Genomic DNA, 25,828 nt, shown 5'->3' on the forward strand with positions numbered 1-25,828 from the left:
GAAAGAGGTGGAAGAGGGAAATAAAAGATAAGCCAAAAGCAAACCCTACAACTGGATACTATCTTCACAGGTAGTGTGGGATCAAAGTTCGGAGCTCAAACACCTCTTGATAATGGATGGAAGCCAAACAAAAGCCCAGTTTTAGAAAATATGACATAAATTCTCATCCTCTCTCCCCTGCTGTATAACTAGAGATGAACCCAAGAAGAGATAGTCTTCTGATGACTCAGGGTTTCCAAAAGTAATTCTTGGTTGTCCCACAGACTTCCTAACTTGCAGCAAGTCACTTTACCTCAGTTCTTGTAAAATGGAGGTGATACTCCTTCCTTTCTCGAACTCTTCATTTATATTCTGTATCTAGGTCTGGTTCAGATGGATCCTCTCTGGACACGGGGTGTATTTACTGTGTGTGTGCGTGTAAGGTTCCTAGCTCAATTAGACCCCAGTCTTAGGTGAGGCTTATACATGCTGTTATAATGCAAATAATTACAGCTGGCTGGGAATTTGGAGCTTGGGTCGCCCACATCCCAAATGAATGCTCCATGATTATTTAATTTCCTAATGAATATTTAAGCATGCATTGTCAAATGGCTTACAGGGGAAGGACTGAAAGAGAGCCTGATTTTATAGCCAAGCCATTATGGCACTCTCCTGTGATAAGGAAGATGAAGGTCAAGGCCTCACTCTGTTTAGTTCAAAGCAGGGACTTGAACTTGGGTGTCCTACATCCAAGGAGAGTTCCCTAGCAGATGGACTGTTGGCTATTTGGGGGCATTTTCTTGCTCACTTCTTTTTCCATGAAAAATTTCAAAAGGTCTCTGTTTTGGTCTCTCTGGATGGAAACAAGTTCTGAAACCTCAACATGTTTCACAGAACAAAGTTGTTGCTTTCTAGCTAGACCTATGAATAGTAATGAAAATGTGGTTTTTACACTCTGGAGTGCCAAGGCATTTAGACCTGGTGCTTTGGCTCTGCCCTGTATAAAGCTAAAAGCAGAACTGAGTACATTTATTTCATTAGATAGTTTATTCACCCAAGATAATGCGTGGGGGGTGGGGGGGGGCTAAAACTCTTTAAAAAATCAGGTTGAATTTAGATCATTTCAGTCAAAATTTTAAAAATCAGCAAAGTCAGTTTTATTTACACTTTTTCTTTTGAAACAGTCCAATTTCCATTTTATTCAAAATGTTGTGAGGTTTTTTTTAAAGGTAAAGAACTAACACCCAAAATGAAATGTTTTGTTCCAGACAAAAATAAGTTATCAGTGTGGTTACTTTTTCTGAGAAATTCAAACAATTTTCACTTTGGGTTAGTCCCAAACAAATGTTTATTTTAGTTTCTCAGTTTGATCAGCGAGCCAAAAAAATCCATGATTTACGTCTCCGTAAAATGTGGGGATTGATTTGATTTTTAACTCTCCTTCAAGTTCTGGGTGATGAGGCATGAAACTTAAACTCTGTCCTGTCTCTCAAGACACCTACAGACTAACTCTAACTGAGAGACACTCGTGTCATTGAAGGTTAAGGTTGATTTCAAACTTGCTTGGAAAGTCTGCACAAAGACCTGAGCATATTTGTTTACTACACATGGAGATTACGCTGCAGTCGATAAAGTAGCAGCCCAAGGTTAAGCCATGGGAACCAATCCAGGCATGGGGCTTGTGCTGTCCTAAGCAGACCCCATGAAAACTCCACGACAACCATAGACTTTAATCACACCCATAATTAATTTAAGTATTCTCCTTTTTAGCTTCTTTGGCAGAGCTGGCTCTGCTGGGAATTCTGCCTCATCTTCCAGTGATATGGCAATCACATATAGGAGTCTCTTCTCTTTATGGTTACACCTCCCTCCTCCCCATGTGCCTACTTTATGGTGCTTACTGTGCAGTCCCTCTGCATTTTGGCCTCATTCCTGCAACATGCTGAGCAACCAGTTCTGATGCTGCAGAGCACAGGTGTAATACGAATTAAGTTAATGAAATTACTCGTCTACTTGAAATTCTGCATGTATTTAACTGGCTTGCTCAGTAGGGACACTAAGGAGGTGGCATGTGTGGAAATGACTAGAACACCCCCCCTCCATTTAGGGCTATTTCAGTGCAAAGCCAATATCATCATTGTTTATATCATCACTATTTGCCATGTCCTTTTACAAGGAAAATGTGCTACAGTTAAAATGCCTGTCTGATGCGAGTGTGACATTTTCATACCAGGAACACAGAATTCCATGTTTTTCTCAGGACACTGCTTAATCCATCCTGTAGTAGCACTTGCTTGCTAATGAACCACACAAAAAAAGATCAGGTGAGTTTATGGCAGTGGTTCTAACAGTCTTTGAATGTACCTGATGTTCTTTGATCAGAATATTTTGCCACCAGCCCTGGAATCAGAGGCTTTTCCCTCCCTGATTAATGATCATACTGGCTGTCTTTATTTGCATGGCTTCTCAACAAGGATTTATAGCTGAACATCTGTGCTAGAAAAGTTGGTATGGTCCAGCACTGGCTTTCCATCTGGCAGCTTTCAATATCTTTCTTAAACGGGTGAAACCGTGCAGATGCTTTGGCTGTAAAACATCAGGTAGTGCAGTGCCAGGCAAAGGTTTATATCACCTCCCCCACTCGAATACATGGAAGCATTTACTAAGCAGTTAATATTCCTTTTTATCATATAGGAAGTGGGGGGTGGGTCTGCCATTCCTGTTCCCACCCCAAAGCCCAGGTGCAAGGGTCAGAGCTTTGTGAGAGTTGTAGAAAGTGTTAGGGGCACAGAGCAGCCTGGAGGGGTGCAGTGAAGAGCAGCAAGGCCAAGCAAACTTGGCCAAGCCCTCCTCTACTGGGAGCCAAAGGGCCTTGGGGTCTGTGCCTCGGGCAGGAATAGCAGTGTGGGTGGTGGCAGGGCCCATGCCGGCTGCAGCAGTCATGGCAGTTTCTGTTCTTGCGCTCCCCCTGGGTGTCCAGGGCTGGTGTCCTTTTCACCCATCGCTGGATATGCAGCTGGGTTTCCTTCCATGCTTTTTTAATAAAATAATCCAGTCATAGTTTTCTACTTGCTTCTCGTGGTTTGTGGCCACAACAGTAAATCCCATCTACCTGGATGCTAATTCCAGGGAAAGAGCTCCCACAGCTCAACATACTGTAAATATAGAGTCTGAGGGCAAACTGTTTGACAATTTTCAATAACTGAAAGCCATATGGCACTCTTTCTGAAGTAGTTGCCACACAGTGTGTTTGTTACACAAAGAACTGAAGCACTTAAGAAAATCCAAGAGCAATTAATGTAGCAACACATCAGCTCTTCAGGGCCATAAAAACAGCTTCTTGTTTTGTGTGTGCACATATGACTGCTTCTAAATATGATCTTGCACAAGTGGAGGGAGGCAATGGAAGCAGAGGACATTGAGTCAGTGCTGCGCAGGGCTGGGTCTCCAGCCCTCACAGTTGCATCTTGGACCTCATATTATTGTACGACTGGGACAGCTAAAGACCTCACACTCCCATTAGACAAGGCAATCCAGAAACAGAATTGCAGAGATAGGCCTGCCCTTAGGCTAACCCAAGGGAGGTTAGCACAAAATCCTGCATTTGGACAAAGCCAACAATTGGAAAAGATCAGGTAGAGGACAAGGTAACAGTTAGGCAAGCATAACATAATGCCATGAGCAACAGTCATGATCCGTGGAGCCAATAAATATAATAGAAGGCATGAGGTAATACTTACAGAAGTCCACCAGTAGATATTTAATTTCCTTCAGTGCCTTGTTAAAGTTGCTCTTTTTCAGCACTAGAACATTGTTCTTCTCCTTGATTTGGGGGAGTTTGGCTTTCTTTGGCTTTGTTTCATTTGGGCCTATGTCACTCTGTGCTGGAAGGCTCGAGAGGATCAATAACAAAAGAATGGGAAGCCAATGCATCCTCATCTTGTACAACTGTTTCACAGGCAGCAAGCAAGAAGAAAGGACTGAGCGCTGAATGTTTGCTGTTAAAATGTCCCTAACCTTATCAACAGACCAAGTAGCTAGTTCCCACGTGATAACATTGATGATAAAGTCTTCCATAAATGGAACTGACTTCACTTCTCCCCTGAAAAGTTAGAGCGGTTAAATGCTAGATCTTTTTTTGCAAGTATGCTTGGGAAAATAATCCTGTGCAAGTACAAGGAAGGGATCTCATTAGTTTTGTAAACAGAGGATAATACCTGTAGAGAGAGGGAGGAAATACGGAATACAGCTTGGCCAGTCGTCTGAGTGGTTGGTTAACAATGAATCTCTAGTTGTTTAAGAACATAAGTAATGGCAGAAATGTTGTACACGATAGAGGTTGAGAGGCCGTGGGTGGCCCCATTGTAATTCTAATGTTCATGAAGTTAAAGGAACATAAATGACTCTTCTTAAAGTTAGCACTTGGTCACCTGTCATTTTGTTGGGATTGCTTACTGGGGCTCTGCTCCAATGCCCTTTGAAGTTAGTGGGAGAACTGAATAATGTAGGTCTTTTCTAATATGTATTTCTGCAGTTCCTTGTCTAATGGGTCCTAAGTCTCCATTTTAAATAAATTTTGTGTTATATTCCAAGCATGATACAGCTCAGTAGGTAAAATTCTTGTTCCATGGAGGTCAGTTAGTTTGGCCATTGACTTCAGTGAAATTTGAAAAAAAGCATCAAAATATAGCCTGTAGTAGTTAGGTAAGCCTAGGCAGTGCTTTTCAGGTGTCAAGCACACTATCAGTCCTTAGTGTGACTGCAAACTTGGAGAGTGCTATAGCTACTCATTTTTAGAACAGGGTGAACAATGTCTTAAAAGTAGTGGTTTTCAACCTATAATCCTCAGACCTCTGGGATCGGCAGACTATGTCTAAGGGGTCCGTGAAAGATGACTAGATCGGTGAAAGGTATGTGAATACCCACACTTACAATTCAAAGGGGTCTGCACCTTCATTCAAAAAAGGTTTAGGGGTCTGCAAATGAAAAAAGGTTGAAGACCACTTTAGAGAAAGATCAAGCTGTTGCTGTTCAAGTTTGCAGGCCATGCAACATTGCAGGACTAACAAATAGGTTAGTTCCTTAAACATTGGCTAATCTGTGACTTTAGAGTAAAGATCTTTGCACAATCCTTGCATCTTTCCCTTAAACAGTATTGAGTAGAATTCTTTGTCACATGGAGTCCACTGGTACAACTTCTGCAGAAGGGACCAAGCAGGCACTATGTATTTCAGGGGGCGGGGCAGGGGGAGGTTGCTAACCCACTGAACCTTTTTTATTGTTAATTGGCCTTTACTCTGATAAAATTAAATACTAATAGGTCACCAGGACTGGATGGCATTCACCCGCGAGTTCTGAAGGAACTCAAAGGTGCAATTGCAGAACTGTTGGCAATAGTAGATAACCTATTATTCCAAATAGCCTCCATGCCAGAGGACTGGCAGGTTGCCAACATAACACCCATCTTAAAAAGGAGCTCCAGAGGTGATCCTCGGAACTAAAGACCAGTAAGTTTCACCTGCATCCCTGGCAAGTTGGTATAATGTATAATAAAGAATAAAATCAGCTGTCACATGGACAAAATATGATCTGCTGAGGAAGAATCAGCATGGGTTTTGTAAAGGGAAAGCCTGCCTCACCAGCCTGCTGGAGTTCTTCGAGGGTCTTAACAAGCACATAATATGTTTGGCCTTTCAAAAAGCTTTCAACATGGTCTTTCAATAGAGGCTTTTTTAAAAAACTGCACTGCCATGGGATTAAAGGGAAGGTTCTTCTGTGGACTGAGAGCTAGTTAAAAGATAGGAAGCAAAAGGCAATTACCCATCTACAAAGAAAAAGACTATAATTTACCTATAAATGCTGCAACAGATGTGCTTGGGTTTTCTGTATACTCCATGGGTTAGATTACACATTGTAATGTATTAGATTATACATTGTAATCTTTTTTTATGCATTATTGTAATAGGCTCTAATTTGAAGGCCACTGAAGTCAATGCAATCTTTCTGATTTCAGTGAACTTTGGATCAGACTCATAATACATCATGGACTACATTTTCTAACTTTGCACACAGGGCTCATAATGAAATTATTGGAAGTTGTGTGTTCAATCTGGTGGCAGGATATGACCCTATAAAATACCATCACAAAACCAAGTGCAGTAGGTTTTTTGTCAGAGGATTTGGCAAAAGCTAGAAAGACAGGAGGTGGTTTGATTTTGGTTGGGTCAGGGTTGTCCTTCTCCTTGCAATCATCTCCTTTCTAAAGTTCCCTTAGTAGTGATACCCTGGGAAGGGGAAACTGCACTTTCAGAAGAATTGGAAAGGACCAGCAAGGGCTATCTGAGATGAACGTGTCCTTTCAACACTTATCTCAGGATGCAGCTTGAGCTCCCTGGGTAATAAAGCTAGGATGACAAGGTCATTTGTTCAAACAGTTGTTTTTTCCCTGTCTGCTGCTGAAACAAATAATATTCAACCTAAATCCTTCACGGAGACCCCTTATCACTGAATGTACAGTATATTAGAAAGGGCTGTTGACCTCCAAGTCAGAGGAGGAAGCTAGCTTTAAAGGAATAGTTTGGGACACAGGGCTACTGAGGCACATACAGAGAAGAGTCTCCTTGATGATGTATACAGAAAACTGAAATGTTAGAGGTATAAGCATCAGTTTGTACAATCAACAAAGCAGGTCACTGCTTCTGCACATTCCTAATTAGAATGAATTAGACTCAGTGATAGCTTTACATCTTTGGAGTAGCATGGAAATACCGATTTCTGCAGACCTCAAACATTAGCTGTGAGTTAATTTGAGGTATATGTAATTGTTCGGCCTTCTTCCCAATGGCTGTTCATGTCCTAATAATCTTAGAGGGATGTGAGCTCAGACATTTGTGGACAAATTCTTTCCATTTCCCTCCATTGCCCCATGTATGTTGATATTTAAGAAATTCCTTTTAATGGAAAATGGAAGCCATATCTCGTGGGAGGAGAGTAAAAGAGCATGGCACATGCAGCTTAACCAGAGGTGGAGAAGGGATCCAATCACTTTTTTATAATTACATTTGCAGTCTGAGGAAGGGAGAAGAGGTATCTAAGTAAAAGAGCACTCTCAGCATGAGATCCAGTGACTAAAAACTGGTCACGGGTGAGTGTCCATGAGTCATTCTCTGTAGATAAATAAGTGCTGCTGAGTGACACTGGGTGCGTCTACTCGTTCATTAATGCGTTGTAACTACCGCGCATTAAGTTAAGTAGTTGGATAACCAAGTACTAAATCAATGCACAGTAACTCATGCTACTATGCAGTAGCGCTGATGCACAGGTTTTTTGGGAAGTTAACTGCACAGTAGCCTAATGCTACTGCCAAGTAGCGTATTAGCGCGATTTTTGCCCAGCACACTACTGCGCAGTGTTATTAGGCTACTGTGCAGCTAGCATCTTATGTAGATGCTCCCATGCCAATTAGCCTGCCCCATGCTAATTAGTACATGTACTATACCATGCAAATGTGACATGATTTAGGAAGCAAGCTGCCTGGAGTAGCACAATATACTTGAGGACTTTGCAGCATGGCAAATTTGCCATGTACAACACAGCCCAAGTTTAAAAAACACATCATCATCCATTCTGTCTATCTGGTCTGTTCCTGTGCCTTACTCATCTTGATCAGAAGAGATGGAGATAGAAAGGGTGACTTAAATGGCTTTAAAAATGATGTTATATAAAATACACCTGACAGTTTGTACCTTTGTGAAGTTTTACACTGGGTCTGAGCTGAAAGGAGAGTGGATGTCTTTGGAATTGCATTTTCTGTCTTTGATTGTTTCATTCATGCTGTGTACCTCTTTATGGCATGTAGTGTCTTACCTGTGTGAAAAATAAAGGCATCTGAAAAAGCCTTAAAAGGAAATAATGGGTAAACTTTAAAAAGGCATTACAAAAGCCTTTTTATATTCCTGTTACATTGAGTTCTGAAGTGGAATGAGATATCAGCTCTTTAGCCACTAACAAAAATATAATTCAACCAAAAGGATAAAACGATCCATCAGTATTCTTGTCCGAGCCTGGTGTTCAGTGTGGTCAATCGCCATCTAGTGCACGTTTAGGACACAGCAATGTTCTAACGACCATTTTAGGCCAACGTGGTGTCAATTTTTAGTGTTGTTAATACACTTTCCAGGTGATCGGCCTGTAGAAAGTTAATAGCACATTTCCATAAACTAAATCTTAACTAAGATTAGCGAGATTAGGTCTGATTTGCCTCTCCTGCACTGAAATCAATGGATTTACATTAGTGTAAAACTCATGAGAATAGAGAATCAGATCCACTGAGATGGACTTGAAAGTAATATTTTTGGTTATACATTTGAGATAAACTCCCTAACTGAAAATGGTGATGATTAAAGATGGTAATGAAAAAAGCTACAGTAACTATTTACAGTTGCATAACATTTAAGATAAAATGTTTTGGTTTAACAATAAAAAGGCAAGTAGAGTACAGATTGTCTGTAGTTTATATTACGAAGTTGCAGAAACTTATTCAACAGTGTCTATTAGACAATTGCAATATTTGACTTTTTTGTATTTTTTTTTCATTTATATTCTTGTATTGCAGGTGAGTGGTCACCATGAGTTTTCATACCGTCCTGTAAACCAGCATCATGAATCATTTATCTAAATTGCGATTGCTCCAGTCCCTGTGGGCTGTCAGACGGCCTTATAGATTATTCCATAACCATCACCAGCTTCTTGCATCTCAGATTATTGCACACTATGAATCTATAAACCGGTGTGAAAAGGAGCTGCCAGAATACTTCAACTTTCCAAGTGATATCCTGGACAAATGGTCTCAAATGGAAAAGGTACATTTCTGCCACCCCATAGATACTGAACCCCATGCCAAGAAGGTTAAAATTGACTTCAGTGAAACAGTACTTGTTTGCACCAGCTGAAGAACCTGTTAATATGTTTCTCTCTTTCTCAGAAATCTTTGTATTCTGTACAGTATGAGCTATGTATCTCCCAAGTCTATTGAGTGGCTCCAGAGCCAGAAGCTCACTGATGCGGTTTCTGAAGGCTAATCCCCAGCTCCTGCTTTCAGGCCTACTTACTGTAGACTACGGGTTTAATAACAGACAGTGCAGACAAACTCAAGGCAGAACCATTGTGAACTTCCTGCTCTGGCGTGTGTTAATGGACCTACATAGATGGAGCCTGTTCAGCATCATGCTTCCCAGAACATTAATGTTGTGGTATAGACAAACCTTCAGTTGTTTAGCAACAAGGACCTGATGCTGGGGTCTGGTTGAAATGCACACAGCTCAGGATAAGGTGTGTACCAAGGTGGTAGAACTCCTCCATTCTGCTTAGAGCTGGTCCCCCACTCTGAGTCAGAGCAGCAGGAAGAGCTGATTTCATCTAGATTGTCTCCTAACTACTGCTGGTACAGTCTAATAGCCTTACCTTACATTAGATATAACGGGGGAGTGAAGGAACATTTATCTGAGACCAATAAAATGCCATAAAGCTCCTGAAACAGAATACCAAGCAGATCATATGCTCCCAGGGATTAGACTAGCTCTCCCTAACAAATTCCTAGGTATGCCTAAAGTGGTCAGAATTGGACCTTTGTGTTACAATAAACCATTTAGTATCAGCCTTCTTTTAACTTCTCGAGTTGTCTACTAGGATGGGAGGAAACCAGCAAATGCAGCATTTTGGTGGATAAATGACGAGGGAGAGGAGGTGAAGTGGAGCTTTGAGGAGCTGGGATTTTTGTCCAGGAAAGCAGCAAATGTGCTCATTGGCCCATGTGGTTTGAAGAAAGGAGACAGGGTTCTGATGATTCTGCCTCGGATACCTGAGTGGTGGCTGCTGACCGTGGCTTGTATGCGAACAGGTTGGTAAAAAAAGTGGTAAAATGCTACTAAATTTGGTGCAGGAAGGAAAATAAATTAAAGATACATGACAAATCACAACATTAACCTGAATGCAATGTGTAAATGAAAGAGTTGCTGAGCATCTCTGCTTAATTATGTATTCGTTTATATTACAGTAACACTGAGCAACCCAGTTGTTGACCAGGACCCATTGTTACTAGATGCTGTACAAATAGAAAACAAAATGCCATATTTTCTTGCATATACCACACCTTTTACCAAAATTCAGCTACTGGAAATTGAGGTGTGCATTGTAAACAAGAAATACGGTCATAACTTTCTGCCTTTGCCAGGGAAAGTAAAAATAATGGTGTGGTGCTGTACCTGGGGCTCCCTAGCTGCTGGCTGTGGACATCCACCGCTATGCTGCTACTCAAGTCCTTACTGCTGCTTACCAGTATTTTCAAGAAAGATCTTTTTTTCTTCATTCTGCTTTTCAAAAACAAGGTTTATATTTTATTTGGGGGCATGCTGTATGTGAGAAAATACAATATAATGTCCTGAGCTACAACCATGAAACTGCATTGAATTCATTAAAGGACAGACTTGGCCAATTACATTATAATTCATTATATAATATACTAATGTATCATATGTCCTGCTAGTTTAATAGTTTAGTATACTATGTCACTGTTATGCTCCCACAGCATTGTAAATTCTGAAGGAAGAATTTGTCCTTTTATAGTTTTGGTGAACTTAGGCTAGACAAAGTGTTTACTCAAAAATATCAAGTAAGCAATAATTCAGCATTAACAGGGGCATGATCAAGTCAGTCTAATGTCTAAGATTTTTGTGAGCTACAAATGGCGCTGGGATGTAGGTGGTCTGAGGGTGCTTTTATGTATGCCATGTATTAGGTGCAGTAGGGCTTAATTTATTAATGTAGGTCAAGCACATTGAGCTCCTCAGGTTGAAAGTGGTAAGGAAATGTAATAAACTCTCTTTCCTCTTCTAGCCACCTTGATTCAGATCTCACTGGGCTTGTCTACATGTGCACTTTAATGTGCAGTAGACTATTTTACTGTGCATTAAGGCATCATGTAAAAAACGGTGACATTATGCTAATGCACAGTAAAATCATCTGGTGTGCATTAAGCATCATTAAAAATGTGCAAATGAACTACTGTGCATTAGCACAACCTAATGCGCATTAATTTACTACCTCATATTGGAGGTACTAAATTTAATGCACACTAGAAAAGGTGCATTAATGCACATGTAGATGTACCCACTGTGTATGCTTTGTGAACCCGCATTTGTTTGCATTATGAAATTAGTACAGAATTCAGTATGTGTTGGTTTAAGGAGTCTTGCAGATCATGGTGGACGTGTAAACTAAGCTAGGATAAGCCAAACTAAGCTAAAGTAAATGGGAGGGATGTTACAGTATTTGCCCTTAGACTTATAATCACAAGACAAATATATTAGTTCTTCACTTAAATGAATGTGAAACTTACTCAAACAAGGAGCTGATTCAGAAGCCCAAATAAATCAATGATGGCCTTACCATTGACTGCAGAAGATGCTGAACATTGCAGATACAGATCTCGTGACTGGTCCAGGTATTTAAAAATGGGCTAAACTGAACCTCTGGGCCAAGCATAGAATGTGTTGGGATACTTGAGATCCTGAGTGAGAATTCTCATTTAACTCTCTAACCCAAAATGGTGTATTTACTCTTAATGGGGGCTGTGCTTACCTTAAATATGATGTTTGCTTGTGCTTCTTGAGAGAAGATCTCTGGACTCTGAAGCCTGGCCATGTCTCATAAACATTTTAAACACTCATCTATAATTTAAAAAAAATAACCTTGTTGCTCTTTTCTAGGAATTGTCTTTATTCCAGGGGCATCCCAATTAACAGCCAAAGACATTTTCTATAGACTCAAGGCTTCTCAAGCCAAGTGCATCATTACCAGTGATATGCTGGGACCTGCAGTGGATTCTATCATACCTAACTGCCAATTTCTGAAAACCAAGCTAATTGTGTCCAGAGCCTGCAGGGATGGGTGGCTGAACTTCAAAGAACTCCTCAAGTGGGTATCAGCTGCTTTAGCAATAGATGAAAAAAGAACAAGATGTGTCAATGACACCCTGTTTCTAAAGTAATGGGGAAAGCCTTCATTTTAAAATCTAATTCCAACATGGAGATGTACTTGAGTTTTGCATTTCTTCACTACCTCCTGAGAGTCATGGCAAAACCATTTATTTCTTGGCATGCCTTCACATCTCTGAAGAGCTCTCTCCTGGCCTATATGTCTATCATTGCCTCTTTGACCATTACTGTACAATCCTATTTTATCAACAAAATTAACTTCTATGCTCCACTAATTTCCCTCTCTTATCCCTTCCCAAGTGCCTTTCTCCTGGCTCATATAGACCAAACCCTCCTCTGATTCTTCTGACTGATCAGGTCACCACCTCCTAAAAGGGCATTATTCCTTCAGTGGTGACTGCTGAGCAGGAGTTTCTCACCATGATTATAAGTCAACTGCAATGCCTCATAACCTTGTTGAGACTGTCATTTACGGCCCAATATAACACCCACTGAAGTCAAAGGAAAGATACCCATTGACTTCCTTGGACTTTGGATTCGAGTCATAGAATACAAATTCTGTGGAGCTGCTGTTTGTTTTTGCTTTTGTTCTGCAGTTCAAAACTGGACAGCTCTTAGTAAATAATTATAGAAAAATAACTAAGATGCGGGGCAGCAGCTCACACATCTTTGATTGCATGAATTCATGCCTGGTGAGACAGAGCTCCAGTGAATACCAGAATCCTGAGGTTTATCTGTCTTGTTAGTCTAAAAGTTTTATACAATACCTGGTGCCACTGTTTGTCTTGTGCAACCAGGGAATTCTAAGACCCTTCTATGGAGTAACTTGTGCCACTGTTTTGTTGTGTGAACAGTTAATTTAAACACCGTGTTTCTCTCTTGTGCACTGAATTTTAGGAAATATAGTTTGCCTGCATGGGGAAAAATGCATATAGTCATTGTTATATATTATGTGCTCTGAAGGGTGGCATCTGCTGACCATAACTGTGTCAAGACGAAGAGTCAAGACCCCATGTTCATCTACTTTACAAGTGGAAGCACAGGAGCTCCAAAAATGGCCGAACACTCCCACAGCAGTTATGGCATAGGATTTGCAGCCAGTGGCAGGTAAAACTCATCACAGCTCCTAATATTCTAGGTCAGTGTCAAGGTCACTGGCTGAATGCAAAGGGGGCCACGGCAATAAAAGGCTTAGATATTTTAGTGGTGTAGAATATATTTTTTACTACTTTAAAATTGTGGTTATTAAAAGCCTTTTGTTGTAGCAGATTGTAATTCCCATCAGCAGCATTATGGTTGGTCACCCACAAAGAAGGGTAATCAAACTAGTTTACTTAGAGAAAAACAGGATGAAGCTCAGTTTTTCAATACCACATAAAGCTTCCTGGGCCAGAGCTTCCTCTATAGTGAATTGTTGTAGCTCAGTTGAAGATCTGCTATGGCTTATACCAACTGACAATAGAATCATAGAAAATTAGGATTGGAAGGGACCTTAGGAGGTCATCTAGTCCAACCCCACACTCAAAGCAGGACCATCCCCTACTAGATCATTCTAGCCAGGGCTTTGTCGACCTGGGCCATAAAAACCTCCAAGGTTGGAGATTCCATCACCTCTTTATGTAACCCTTAGCAGTGCTTCACCACCTTCCTAGCAAGAAACTTTTACCTAATTTCCAACCTAAACTTGTCTTGCTTCAACTTGAAACCTATTGTTCCTTGTACTGTCATCTGCCACCACTGAGAACAGTGTAGCTCCATTCTCCTTGTTAACTACTCCTCATGTAGTTAAAGATCTTGCCCCTTGAGTTTAGCTTCAGAACGAGGGAGACATTTCTTTAAAAATAAGAGCAAAAACAAAAAAATGTGGGTGTAAAATGGCACCTCCACTCATGGAGAAGCAAGAGTTCTCGTGGGTAATATCGTTTATTGGCCCAAGTCCATGTTTGGGATAGATATAGGCAACCTTTCTGGTATCACCATACCCTCCCTCAGGCCTAATAGCAGATGGAACAAAGCTGACTGTTTGGCCCCATTATTTCATCCTTCTCTGCATATAATTACTGCATTACCGGGGAACCTTTTTAATTGGAATTAAAGATGACACGCACACTGGATGATCCAAAAAGAAATCATGATTATGTGCTGTGATACCATTTTCAGAAATGTGGCATGTGCTCAAGTCCTAATGAAGTCAATGAGATCTGGCAGTGCTCAGCACCTCTGAAAACCAGGCTCTATCTGTGACCTAAAAGAATGGATATTCGTGATGAAGATCAAGCGTGGGGAAATTATAAAGCAGCTGAGCAGAAACACTGGGGTTGAATCTCAAATGGACTTGGTATCAGACATAGCTGATAATGGACCTATGACACCTTGATGTGAATGTTGTGTGCTGGACCCTGATCCAAATATTAATAGAAAGACTTCTACCAACTTCAGTAGGCTTTGGATTAGAGGTTTCCCAGTGTATTTTGCATTTCAACCTGCCTGATAATCACACAATAGTTCCTTTGGTTTCCTAGAGAAAGAATGTGTGATAGTGTTGATTGTGTAGCTTTAGTAATAGTTTAGACAATGATTGTAGATTTGTATGGGATGGTTTTGATAGAACCTGCCTCAGGCAGGGGGTTGAACTAAATAACCCCCCGAGGTCCCTTCCAGCCCTACTTCTCTATGACTATGATTTGACAGGGAAGGGAGGGAGGAAGGAAGGAAGAAATATCCTCATGTCGTACGTTCAGCTCTGGATCTAAATGTTGTGTCTGAAGGTCACTATTATAAGTAGAGTGCTTCAGAATCCCAGACGTTTGAGAGAGAGAAAACGAAAAGGAATGGACCATAAGAAGAAGAGGGATCTTTACCATTCAGTTTCGTCCTCATGGACTTTGTGCTTTTTAATGAGATCTGCCTGGTGATACCTCATCTTCAGGGCAAGGCTCCAGCCCTTCTCCTTATTACCCTCTAACGTGCATTCCAGGCTCTCCTGATGTATGTGACGGTCTGTGTTTTTGGTTTTTCCATTATCAGGTGCTGGATGAATCTGACCCCCTCTGATATATTCTGGAATACCTCAGATACAGGCTGGGTAAAGGCAGCCTGGGGCAGTGTTTTTGCTCCATGGGCAAATGGATCATGTGTCTTTATACACAACATGCCACAATTTGAACCATCAACTGTTGCAGATGTAAGAATAAGTCCACACTGTGGATTTTATTTCTATTTTCTGTAAGCAAAATAGACCCAGACAAACAGAATCTGGTACAAACTGACCCTCTCCTTTGTCCGTGGCAATAGGCACAGCACTTTCCACCCCCTCAAAATAACGAAACCCCCTCTTAAGTGCCTCCTATGGATAGTCAGTGTCCAACAATCCCATTCTCCTCCCAGTCTGGCATGGGGATGTGCTCAGTCACCCTGAGTCGTCAGTCAGAGGCTGACAGGCTCATTTCTCTCCTCTTGTAACAGAGAACCAGGTAATTGATCTAATTCATCAGTCTTCCCCAGTGCCAGGCTTCTCCTGACTTGCTCCTGTCGCTTATATTTGACTCTGAAACAGAATAGCCCTGGGAAATAAAAAGTAGCCTTAAAATTAAAAAACACTAGGTATTCAGTGTGACCATTAATTTCCACGTGATTATGTGAGGGCAGATGCTTGCAATTTGTATGGGGAACAGAACTGTCCAATACAGCCGATGATGAATCAATATCTTTCCTACCTGAAATAAATGGGCCAAATTCATCCCGTTTATTGGAGTCACTGGCACCAGTGTGAATATACTTCACTGGCTTTATGTTTTGGGCACTGCAATGATGGGCTCAATGCAAAACCCTGAATGGCCCCTGGCAGAACATGACTAAAGCAGAGCTCTCTAAAGGCCAGGCCCTGCAAGCACTTAAATATTACTCCCTCACACATTCTCAGGAACAGGCCCCAAGTCACACCTGCCATTCAACATCATAACTTTCCAATTTCCATTTTTCTAGACTCTTTCGAGATATCCTATCACTACCTTCTGCACAGCTCCAACTGCCTACCGCATGCTTGTGCAGCATGGCCTTACCAGGTATCATGTATTTGCTTATTACTAACAGTGACACAGGGAGGTGCGGTTTCAGTGATCCATCCAGCCTAGTTGTTTGCCTTTTGGCATTGTTGTATTGTGATATGCTATTTTAATTGAAATCCTGTTAATGGAATGGTCTAGCAAGAAAAAAATGTGCCTGCAACCCTAGAACCAGTGAAAACCCCTATTTAAGAGGCTTTCAGGGTGTGAATCTTTGTAAAGACAGTAAGGATGAACCAAGCCAGTTTGGGAAAGAGCTTCAAGGCCTAGGGGTAGCTCTGGGCAAGGCAAGGCCAAATTTTAGGCAGCCTAGAGAGTAACCTGGGTATGAGGCAGAGCTGATCCCATAATTCATCAAAGTAAAATGAGCAGTTAAATGAACCACTCACAAACTGATATTCACTTGCAAGCAGCACCCAGTGTCCTGTTGTTTTCTAGGAACGTTCATCTCCAAGGATGTGTTCTGTGTGAGTATCTGGCACAGAGGGGTCCAGGATTTGCTCAGATCAGATTCTGGTATCTTGAAATCTTGTAAGAGGAAAAAAGAGTCTTACGTATGTTTTTAGTCCTGCCAAATTCACTCCCATCTTGAAAGTGAATTCAGGTTCTGCATTTCCACTGGCAGCCTCCATAAATTTCCCCTTTGTTTCTATCACATTCATATTATCATGTTTGGATACCACATGTGGTTTGGTATATAACACACCACATAAAGGCATGAGATATTGGTACTAGTGGGCACAGCCATAAAACCCTCCCCCACTTGTTGAGTGACAAAAGGTGGCTGAGACCTCTTCAATGGTCTTGATTTAGCTCTTCCAAGAAAACACCTGCTGCTCCTCTTCTGTTGAGTTCCATAAACATTTTTCTTACTGGAAATCCTCCTCCTACTCTCACTGATGCAAGTAGATACTTCACCTTGCCTCCACTGGAAATGTGATTAGGACTTAAGGTTGATTTAGGAGCCTAACTGCAGTTTTGTGCAGCAGAACAATTATTTACATTTTCAATGAGTAAAGGAGGTTTTTAGACACATGGGACCACTGGAAAGTCCAAGGAGTTTCCTAACTCAACACAATTGCCAATTCTGTGAAACTGGTTATTGATTCTGATTATTTTCTGTGCTTCTCAAGTTACAAGTTCATGAGTCTGAAACACTGTGTGTCCGGAGGAGAGCCACTCAACCCAGAAGTGATGGAGCAGTGGAAAACTCAAACAGGCCTGGATATCTATGAAGGCTATGGCCAGACTGAAACAGTATGTTTGTTCTCATTCTTTCATCACGCAGCAGTCATGGTAACCTCTCAAGTGTAGCAGGATGAAGGCATAAACAGGGCACAATGCACTTGGTAAACCAGTGGCAAAGGTGACAATTCATTTTGGTCAAAATTTTTAAGGAAGCTATAAATTGATTAGGTATTCTTTTTATATGATCCTTATAACAACTAGATTAATACATTTTTAAGACCTAAGGGAGCTCTTGTGATTATAAAGTCTGACTTTCTGTATAATGCAGGCAAGAGAATATTACCTAATGATTCTTCCCTCAAATCAAATAACTTGTGGTTGAACTAGATCATCTCTTCTAGAAAGAGAAAGTACCAATACGTAGTTATGAAAGTGTTTTTGCCATGCTAGGATTGCAAGGGAAAACATAAAACCAGCTCCCTCCTAAGATGTCTGTATAAATATTTGTGACTGAATATAATAAAAATACCAAGAACAGATTCAGGCCTTCTTTAAATTTCACTTTCAGAATGTGCACAAAATAATTCAGTGAAATCAATGACACATCACATCCAGTTTGGGGACCTGCCCAACTCCCAGGCATGGGTCTACAAGTCTTCAATTACAGAGCAGGCGGAAGAAAATATTAGAATCTCAGTGGCTGCAAAGGTGGATGATGGTGGCAGTGGAACAAGATCCCCAGTTGTCTTGGTCTCCTTGCCATTGGATCAAGATCCCATTCTGCCAAGAGCCGTGTGGAAGTTGATGTGCAGCAGTTTCTCCACAATAAAAGAAGTAATGTACAGGTGTCTTCCATGAAAACAGGTTTTCAAGCACATTCCTCAAGTCCTTTGGCAACCAGCTAATGGCAGTGGCAGAAGGATTGTGAGGTCTGGAAGCTCCTAGTCATGAACTGGCACAAAGGTGGCAGTTACAAGAAGTTGATCTAGCAAAACAGGAGTGCAATTCAGCAGCTGTAACTGTGACAGAGCAGCCCTCTTCAGGATCTGCTCTGCTCACCCCACATGAGGAGGGGGCTAGAAAAGGTGCTTTTAACATAGCCTGTCTAATACAGTACTCTGTATTTCTTCCTGACTGGATAGCCTTGTCCAGTAGGATCACCTTTACTGCAGTCAAAAATAGCAGCAAAGATGCACATCATTTTCAGGCCCTGGAACATCGGGACCTTCAAGGACAATCCTAACAGCGAACGTCCAGAGTACCCTACTGCAATCATGGCCTGAGAACTCAGGTAACACAACATTGATGTAGCTGTGCTGAGTGAGACCCAGTGAGCGGGAGATGGGCAGCTCAAGGAACATGGAGGCAGCTATAACTTCTTCTGGAAGGGTAAACAGGAAGGAAAACACCACTTCACAGAGTTGGTTTTGCCATTAAGAGTGAACTCATAAACCAACTCAGTAAGTTTCCTTTTGGAATTAATGAGCACCTCACAACTCTCCACCTTAAACTGGCAGGGAGACAGTATGCCACTGTTAGCACATATGCCCCAACTCTTGACACCACCGCTGAAACCAAGCAGGAATTCTACGCCAACCTTGAGCAAGTCCTTTCTAATGTTCTGGAGAGAGACAGACTTTTTCTTCTCATTGATTTCAACACCAGAGTTGAAAGGGACTCTAACTTCTGGAACAAAACCATTTGCAAGGAAGGAGTAGGAAAGGTCAACTCCAGTAACATCCTCCTCTTGACCAAATGCACAGAACATGAATTCACCATCACCAGCATCCTGGTCTACCAGAAAAACAGGCACAAGACATCATGGCAGTACCCACAATCTAAGCATTGGCATCTAATTAACTATGTCATTGTCCATGCCCAGGATTGCAAAGATGTCTGCATCACCCAAGCTATGCTAGGATCTGATGATTGCTGGACTGATCACCAACTCATCTTGGTTATGGCACTCAAACTGGCTCTCAAACAATGGCTACAGCAGAAGCAACGCTGACAGAAGATCAATGTTGAAGAACTCAAGAATAATGGAAGAATGTCAACAGTATGTGGAGTGCCCTCAACGCCACCGTCATCGGTGCCTGTGAAAAAATATTTGGATTCTCTACCAGAAAACATCAAGACTGGTTTGACAGGAATGACCAGGAGATCCAATAGTTGATTGATCAAATACAAAGCCTTTTGTGCTTGGCAAAATGACATCAACTCCAAGCAAAAGAAATTGAATCTCCAATAGTTGATTGATCAAATCTCAGGGACCAACCCCTTTGAGACCTAAGGTTGGAAAAGACCTGATCAAAGAAAGAGGAGCCATCAATGCCCATTGGCAGGAGCATTTTGAAGACTTTCTCAATCGAGACTCTGTTGTTGACAAGAGCGTTCTCAACTCCATCCCGCAACACCCAGTCACAGATGATCTCGGAATCACTTCAAACCTTGATTAGGTAAGGAAAGCCATCAAGCAGATTAAGAACAAGAAGCAGCATTCCCTCTAAGCTGAGTGACATGCGCGGCCACGCAGGCACACTCATGCCATGCTGCCAGGCACACCCACACAGCCACACACGCCACACAGCTTAGAGGGAAGGCTGACAACAAGGCATCTGAAGTGGATGTAAACCCTGTGGAAATCTTCAAGCAAGGGGAAAAGGAGCTTACATCACAGTTTCATACCCTCATTTTAAGGATCTGGATCGATGAGAAAATCCCAGACAATCTCAGAGATACTATGATTGTGATAATCTTCAAGGAAGGAGACAAATCTGACTCTGGAAACTACAGAGGGACCACCTTGCTGTCCACCACAGGAAAGATCATTGCAAGAACCATCCTGAACCGTCTCCTTCCACTTGCTGAAGAGCTCCTCCTGGAATATCAGTGTGAGTTTAGGTCATCAAGAGTCACAACTGACATGGTCTTCACAGCTCGCCAGCTGCAGGAGAAATGCTGGGAACAACATAAGCCTCTCCACATGGCCTTCTTTGACCTCACAAAAGCTTTTGACTCTGTCAGCTGAGAAGCATTGTGGAGGATCCTTCTGAAGTACAGATGCCCACTGAAATTTGTAACCATTCTCTGTCTGTCCGTGACAGTATGTGAGTGGTGATTCTCAGTAATGAATCTATCACAGATCCCTTTGAGGTTAAAATGGGAGTTAAGCAAAGCTGCATCATCACTCCAACTTTTCTCAATATTCCTTGCTGTGATGTTACATCTGACCACCAACAAGTTTCCAGCTGAAGTGGAGATAAACTACCGAATGAGTGGTAAGCTGTTTAACCTCAGCTGACTCCAACCCAAAACCAAGATCACCCCAACCTCAATCATTGAACTCCAGTACGCTGATAATGCTGTAGTGTGCACTCATTTGAAAGCAGACCTTCAGGCAATCATTGACATCTTTACCAAGGCATACAAGAAAATGGGACTGATGCTTAATATGCAGAAGGTTAAGGTCCTCCACCACCAAACTCCTAATGAACAGTCCCCAGCTCCGGTAATCCAGATCCACAAAAGGCTCTCACAGATGGCTGACATTGACAAAGAAAACCAACAGTGCTTCCAGTGTTCAAGTACAGCCATTGGACACCTGAAGAAATGAGTATTCAAAGATCATAACATCAGATCCAAAACCAAGCTCATGGTTTATCAAGTGGTCATAATGCTCACCTTGCTGTATGGAGCTGAGGCATAGATCATGTACAGGAGACATCTAAAGTTGTTGGAGAAGTACCATCAACGTTTCCTGTGGAAGATCCTCTGAATCAAGTGGGAAGTCAGATACACCAACGTTAGTGTCCTCCTGCAAGCAAACACCACAAGTATTGAGGCAATGAACATCCAACATCAACTTTGTTGGGCAAGCCATGTCATCTGGATGTCCAACTCCAGACCCCCAAAGCAACTTTTATTCTCCCAGCTCAGCCAAGGTGTACACTCTAGAGGAGGGTGGAAAAAAGCACTTCAGGGACGTCCTCAAGGACAACTTTAAAAAATGCAACATTGATGTCAACTCCTGGGAGACCATCACCACCCCAAATAGCGGAAGAGTCTGTTTCAGGGATCTCAATACTTTAAACCTCATGGCAACAACAGCAGATGAAAAGGCAGGAGTGGCAGAAACAGCATTTCAGGGACCAAATTGAGAATCCAGTGCCACCCACCCCACACAAAAACACATGTTCGAGCTGCAGTAGAGTCTGTCATTCCTAAATAGGCCTCATCAGCCATCTTCGGACACACATATAAGACAATCTTGGAAGACAATCATCCTCGACTGCAAGGGATTGATAAAGAAGACATACACAGAGCCATACATGGAGACAGCCAGGAGAGAAGCATAATCAGTAGGGGAAACCAAGAGAGGTACACTGAAGTGTGTGGGCATTGGGTAATGCTTCTTGATACCTAACTCACTCTCTCCTCCCTACTCTGGCTGTAGGGAAGCACAATAATTGTATCTCAATTGGCAACCTTGTTTTCTCTTCATACCAATAAAAAGAAGAGGGGATTTGAATTTGGCCACCAAACCTCATCACCTCTGAACATTGGCAGCTAGAGTAATACCTACCAAAACACTAATAAAAGCACTAATAAAAGATAATGTATCATAGTGTATCATACTGATGTAATGTTTGACAATGTATTACACAGGTAACAATATGTGCCAATAAGAAAGGAATGAAAATTAAATCTGGCTCTATGGGACAGGCATCTCCACCTTACGATGTTCAGGTACGTTGATATACTTTCAAGGCTGGGTTCACATTAAAATATGAAAGTAAAAGAGTAAAGAAATGTTATGTAGTGTTGTTACACTCTAATATCATGCTTGTGACTTTTAAAGAAATTACATTGAGTCAGTCAAAACAATACACATTTTTTCTTCCAACAGATTGTGGATGAGCAGGGTAAAGTTCTGCCTCCAGGAGAAGAAGGTGATATTGCCATCCGCATCAAACCGACAAGGCCCTTTTGTCTTTTCTCTCAGTACTTAGTAAGAAGGCTTTTTTGCATACTAAGGTTTGAGACAATTTATACACATGGAGCAGTTCATTAGTGAAATCCAGCTAAGGATGGAGCCAGATCTGCTCCTGCTTCATCATACCTTCCTCAACTATGTCAGTCTTCATGTTCAGTGCTTTGCCCCATCCCACTTGTTCCACCCTCCATGGGAAGCAGAGCCATGAAGGCTTTTCTGCTGTATATAGTTTCACATGACTAGTCATGGCTAGTTACTACACAAGGCTAATCTTCCCAAGGGCATGGTGGGAGACTCATGTGGAAAGTCATGATGTGGCCCTTAACAAGTCTACATGGTGTGTTGAAGAATATAGGTTATATGTTGCAGATAGGCACTGCCTATGTGTGTCTTTCTGTCTTTCTGCAGCCCTCTGCACAGTAGGTCATGCCACCTGAGAAGTGTGTGTGTGACTTCGTTATAGCTGAATAATATTATAAAAATAACAGTAGAGACATCAATTGTATATAATCATGTAGTTTTTTGAAAGGTTGTGGCATACATGTTACCATACAAATGTGAATACTTTGTAGGCTAGTAAAGTAACAGGCTTGTCAAGTCTGTGTCATTATCCTACTCCAAGGGTTATCTATCTCAGGTAGATGTGCCTAATGGGATGATTTCTTTGAGTCTAGTGGTAGAGGTCATTGCTGTGGCCTCAACGGTCACAAACCCATGTTGGAAGTCTGCACTAGTAAATAATGTAGCTTTTCATAATTTGCAATGATCAGGGGTGTGGTAGTGTTTGCATATTTTTATTATCTAATACACATACATATCCACACACATTTTCCCCCCTAATAGGTATGGTTTTAAAAAGAAATAGAGCTATAATATTGTGTGGAGTACACTGGTCTTGGAAATATATAAAAGTAACAGCCTGATCATTTTTTATGTCTGCACTGGAGCAAGATAGATGCATTATTATGCTTCATTAAAGATCAGCTATGGTTTGTGAAATATTGTTTTATTGTTGTCAGGATAACCCAGAGAAAACTGCCTCTACAGTACGAGGGAACTATTATATCACTGGGGACAGAGGGATTATGGATGAAGAAGGATACTTTTGGTTTGTTGGAAGGTCCGATGATATCATTAATTCTTCTGGGTAGGTCCATAGCTATTGGGTTTGCAGGTTCCCTTACAGATCCCTTCTATATTATCACAAAATGCAATTTTATAAAATTTCTGAATAGATATAGATTTCCTGAGTACTTCCATGCCTACCTTCCCCTAGGTATCGTATTGGACCATTTGAAGTAGAAAGTGCCCTGATAGAACACCCAGCAGTCTCAGAATCAGCTGTTGTCAGCAGCCCAGATCCCATCAGAGGAGAGGTAAAGAGTAGATTAAGAACTATTTATACTCCTGTCTGAACGCTGAGTTCCTGTTGTACACATATTGTAGGAATATTTGGGATGAGCTGCAGATGTTGAGAAGAATCTTGGAACAGCTTTGCAGATGCTGCTATTAAAGCAGGTTAGAAAACAGAAAGAACAATTTCATTAAAAAAAACAAACTAGAATTTCAAAATAATTCCATTTTTCAGAGTTCAACTGGAACAAGTTTAGGGGTTTTTTTGTGGGGGGGTTGTATAATTTTGTTTTTTTTAATTGGAATTCACATTTTCTTTTTTCCTTTTCAAAATAAATTGCTTAAAACAGGAGTAACTACAGCCACTGGGAACTCTGAACCTCTGAAAATTAGGCCATTTAGTTAATTGTATTACTGTAGACTTTGATGTTTAATTTCATGAAGAATATTTGGGTTTGGGCTTTCTTATATCCCTGTTTTCAGCCTTGACACTAGGATTGATTGATGAATGTCAAATAAGGACATTGCTTCCAGTGTTTGCAAGCTAACAGTCTCCTAACTTTTATTACACAGGTGGTAAAAGCCTTCATTGTCCTGGCGCCTGCTTTTTTATCTCATGACCCAGAAAAATTAGTTCATGAACTACAGGAGCATGTGAAAAAGGTTACTGCTCCCTACAAGTATCCCAGAAAGGCAAGTGCACTCTTCCTTCCACAATCTCCACTTGATAAAAGAGGTACATTCAAAGCACAGAACCATATAGCTTTTCTAAGTTTTTCAGGAATTAGGCCATATCTAGGGCTAATTGCACCAATTCCTTTCCTGACACTAATGTCTTCAGAAGGCTCTGAACACATTTCAGTAAAATGACCAGCTGGCAGGCCCCACCTGGGTGATCCTACATACAGACTTCCCTCAGCAAGGACCAAAGGGAATGAATGGTAAACACAGTTCATTACACAGGGCCCAGTCCTGAAGTCATTGAACACTGACAGTTAGGCACTCTACTCCCATTAACTTCTAACGGTATTTGGATGCCCGCTCCATTGGTCCGCATTCAAATTCCCAGCCCAAGTCAGTGACAAACACCTATTGACTTCAGTGTCAGAAGGATTTAGGCTCAGTATTGTAGAGTGACTCAACAGAAATTCTCATTCCCAAGTTAACTGGGGGTTGTGCACTCACCACAGTTCTGCATCCTTTACTAACTACAAGACGTCTTAAATTGGCATTGTATTTCCCACCTGGTTCTACAGGAAGCTGTATCCATAACTTACAAAGGATCTACCCTTAGGGTGCATCTATACATCACCCTACAGTGACATGGTGACATGTTAAGTCACCATATGGCATACTACACGTGATCGCCAGCTATGTTGCCATAGGGGTGTGCTCCCTGGGTGTACTGCACCACTGCAGCAACATAGCAGCAAAATCTGCCTGTGAACCATTTGTGCGGTGCAGTAACCACCTGTACTGCACTATGCTTTAGTACTTGCAAAAGGAAGTACTAAAACATGGTGCCATAGCAATGTTGCCATATAGCAATGTGTAGACACACCCTAAATGTGCTAATTGTCACTACTTAGGTGGAGTTTGTTCAAGAGCTGCCAAAGACTGTTGCTGGGAAAATCCAGAGGAAGGTACTGAGAAACAAAGAGTGGGGAAGAGCATAGCATGGTCTGGACGTTCAAGAGCAACTGCTTCTTTCACATCCATCATCATCAATCAAGCCATGTTTTGCTCTCTATCATGAACAAAAACTGTTAATAGAATGGATGAGACTGTTAGCTACCAGTGGAAGAGAAAATAAAATTTTATGGTACTTGCATATTGACTGTGTGATAGTTCACCCAAGGTTGTAAAAACAGGAGGCCATTGATTTAGATGGCTTTGGATCAAAACATTTTGGAAAAGAGAGGATATGACTAAGAGAAGGAAAGCTGGGTTTAGGAATGTATGAGGGGGAAATAAAGGAGAATTTCAAGCGTGTACAGGAAGACCTGTGAGTACAAAATATGTACTAAATACATTTCCTTTCCTGAGAACATTTTAAGGTTTTCTGACCCAAGTAAAAATAAAGATTCAATAGCTCAAAAATATTCACAGACCAACAATCTGAAGAAAAATGTTGGTCTGGTTCTGTTGAAACATGTTCAGAATGTTTCTTTTTCATTTTTAATTTTTTTTTATTCTTTTATTATAACTAATTTAAATTTCAGAAGGCATTTTGAACCAAAAGCAGATTTGTTTTC

General features: G+C 41.3%; 2 protein-coding genes across 8 annotated transcripts in view; one reads left to right on the plus strand and one right to left on the minus strand.

The window, feature by feature from the left end:
• LOC102387189 (acyl-coenzyme A synthetase ACSM4, mitochondrial) overlaps positions 1 to 25,391 on the plus strand; it is a 25,585-nt gene extending 194 nt beyond the window's left edge. The window contains exons 2-14 of one of the 2 annotated variants that reach the window (XM_006026131.3): positions 8,594 to 8,840; positions 9,667 to 9,877; positions 11,745 to 11,952; positions 12,936 to 13,079; positions 15,000 to 15,156; positions 15,957 to 16,036; positions 17,170 to 17,293; positions 21,893 to 21,973; positions 22,134 to 22,235; positions 23,240 to 23,367; positions 23,497 to 23,596; positions 24,147 to 24,266; positions 25,163 to 25,391. In XM_006026131.3, the coding sequence (XP_006026193.1) occupies positions 8,640 to 8,840; positions 9,667 to 9,877; positions 11,745 to 11,952; positions 12,936 to 13,079; positions 15,000 to 15,156; positions 15,957 to 16,036; positions 17,170 to 17,293; positions 21,893 to 21,973; positions 22,134 to 22,235; positions 23,240 to 23,367; positions 23,497 to 23,596; positions 24,147 to 24,266; positions 25,163 to 25,249 (1,743 nt within the window). In that variant the 5' untranslated portion in view covers positions 8,594 to 8,639 and the 3' untranslated portion in view covers positions 25,250 to 25,391. Of the gene's footprint in view, positions 1 to 8,593; positions 8,841 to 9,666; positions 9,878 to 11,744; positions 11,953 to 12,935; positions 13,080 to 14,999; positions 15,157 to 15,956; positions 16,037 to 17,169; positions 17,294 to 21,892; positions 21,974 to 22,133; positions 22,236 to 23,239; positions 23,368 to 23,496; positions 23,739 to 24,146; positions 24,267 to 25,162 lie in introns of those variants that run through there. The other variant, XR_003094636.1, reaches the window with a different exon arrangement.
• The window catches only part of PDILT (protein disulfide isomerase like, testis expressed), a 60,231-nt gene that overhangs the window by 32,588 nt on the left and 1,815 nt on the right, over positions 1 to 25,828 (minus strand). For 2 of the 6 annotated variants that reach the window (XM_025206988.1, XM_025206993.1), the window contains exons 1-4: positions 20,909 to 21,034; positions 11,617 to 11,705; positions 10,242 to 10,346; positions 7,725 to 7,845 (exon numbers count right to left, since the gene is read on the minus strand). In XM_025206988.1, coding sequence (XP_025062773.1) covers positions 7,725 to 7,785 — 61 coding nt within the window. In that variant the 5' untranslated portion in view covers positions 7,786 to 7,845; positions 10,242 to 10,346; positions 11,617 to 11,705; positions 20,909 to 21,034. Of the gene's footprint in view, positions 1 to 7,724; positions 7,846 to 10,241; positions 10,347 to 11,616; positions 11,706 to 20,908; positions 21,042 to 23,486; positions 23,577 to 25,828 lie in introns of those variants that run through there. The other 4 variants (XM_025206989.1, XM_025206991.1, XM_025206990.1 and 1 more) reach the window with 4 other exon arrangements.

This window comes from Alligator sinensis, unplaced genomic scaffold (assembly GCF_000455745.1).
Source record: "Alligator sinensis unplaced genomic scaffold, ASM45574v1 scaffold330_1, whole genome shotgun sequence".
Taxonomy (NCBI): domain Eukaryota; kingdom Metazoa; phylum Chordata; order Crocodylia; family Alligatoridae; genus Alligator; species Alligator sinensis.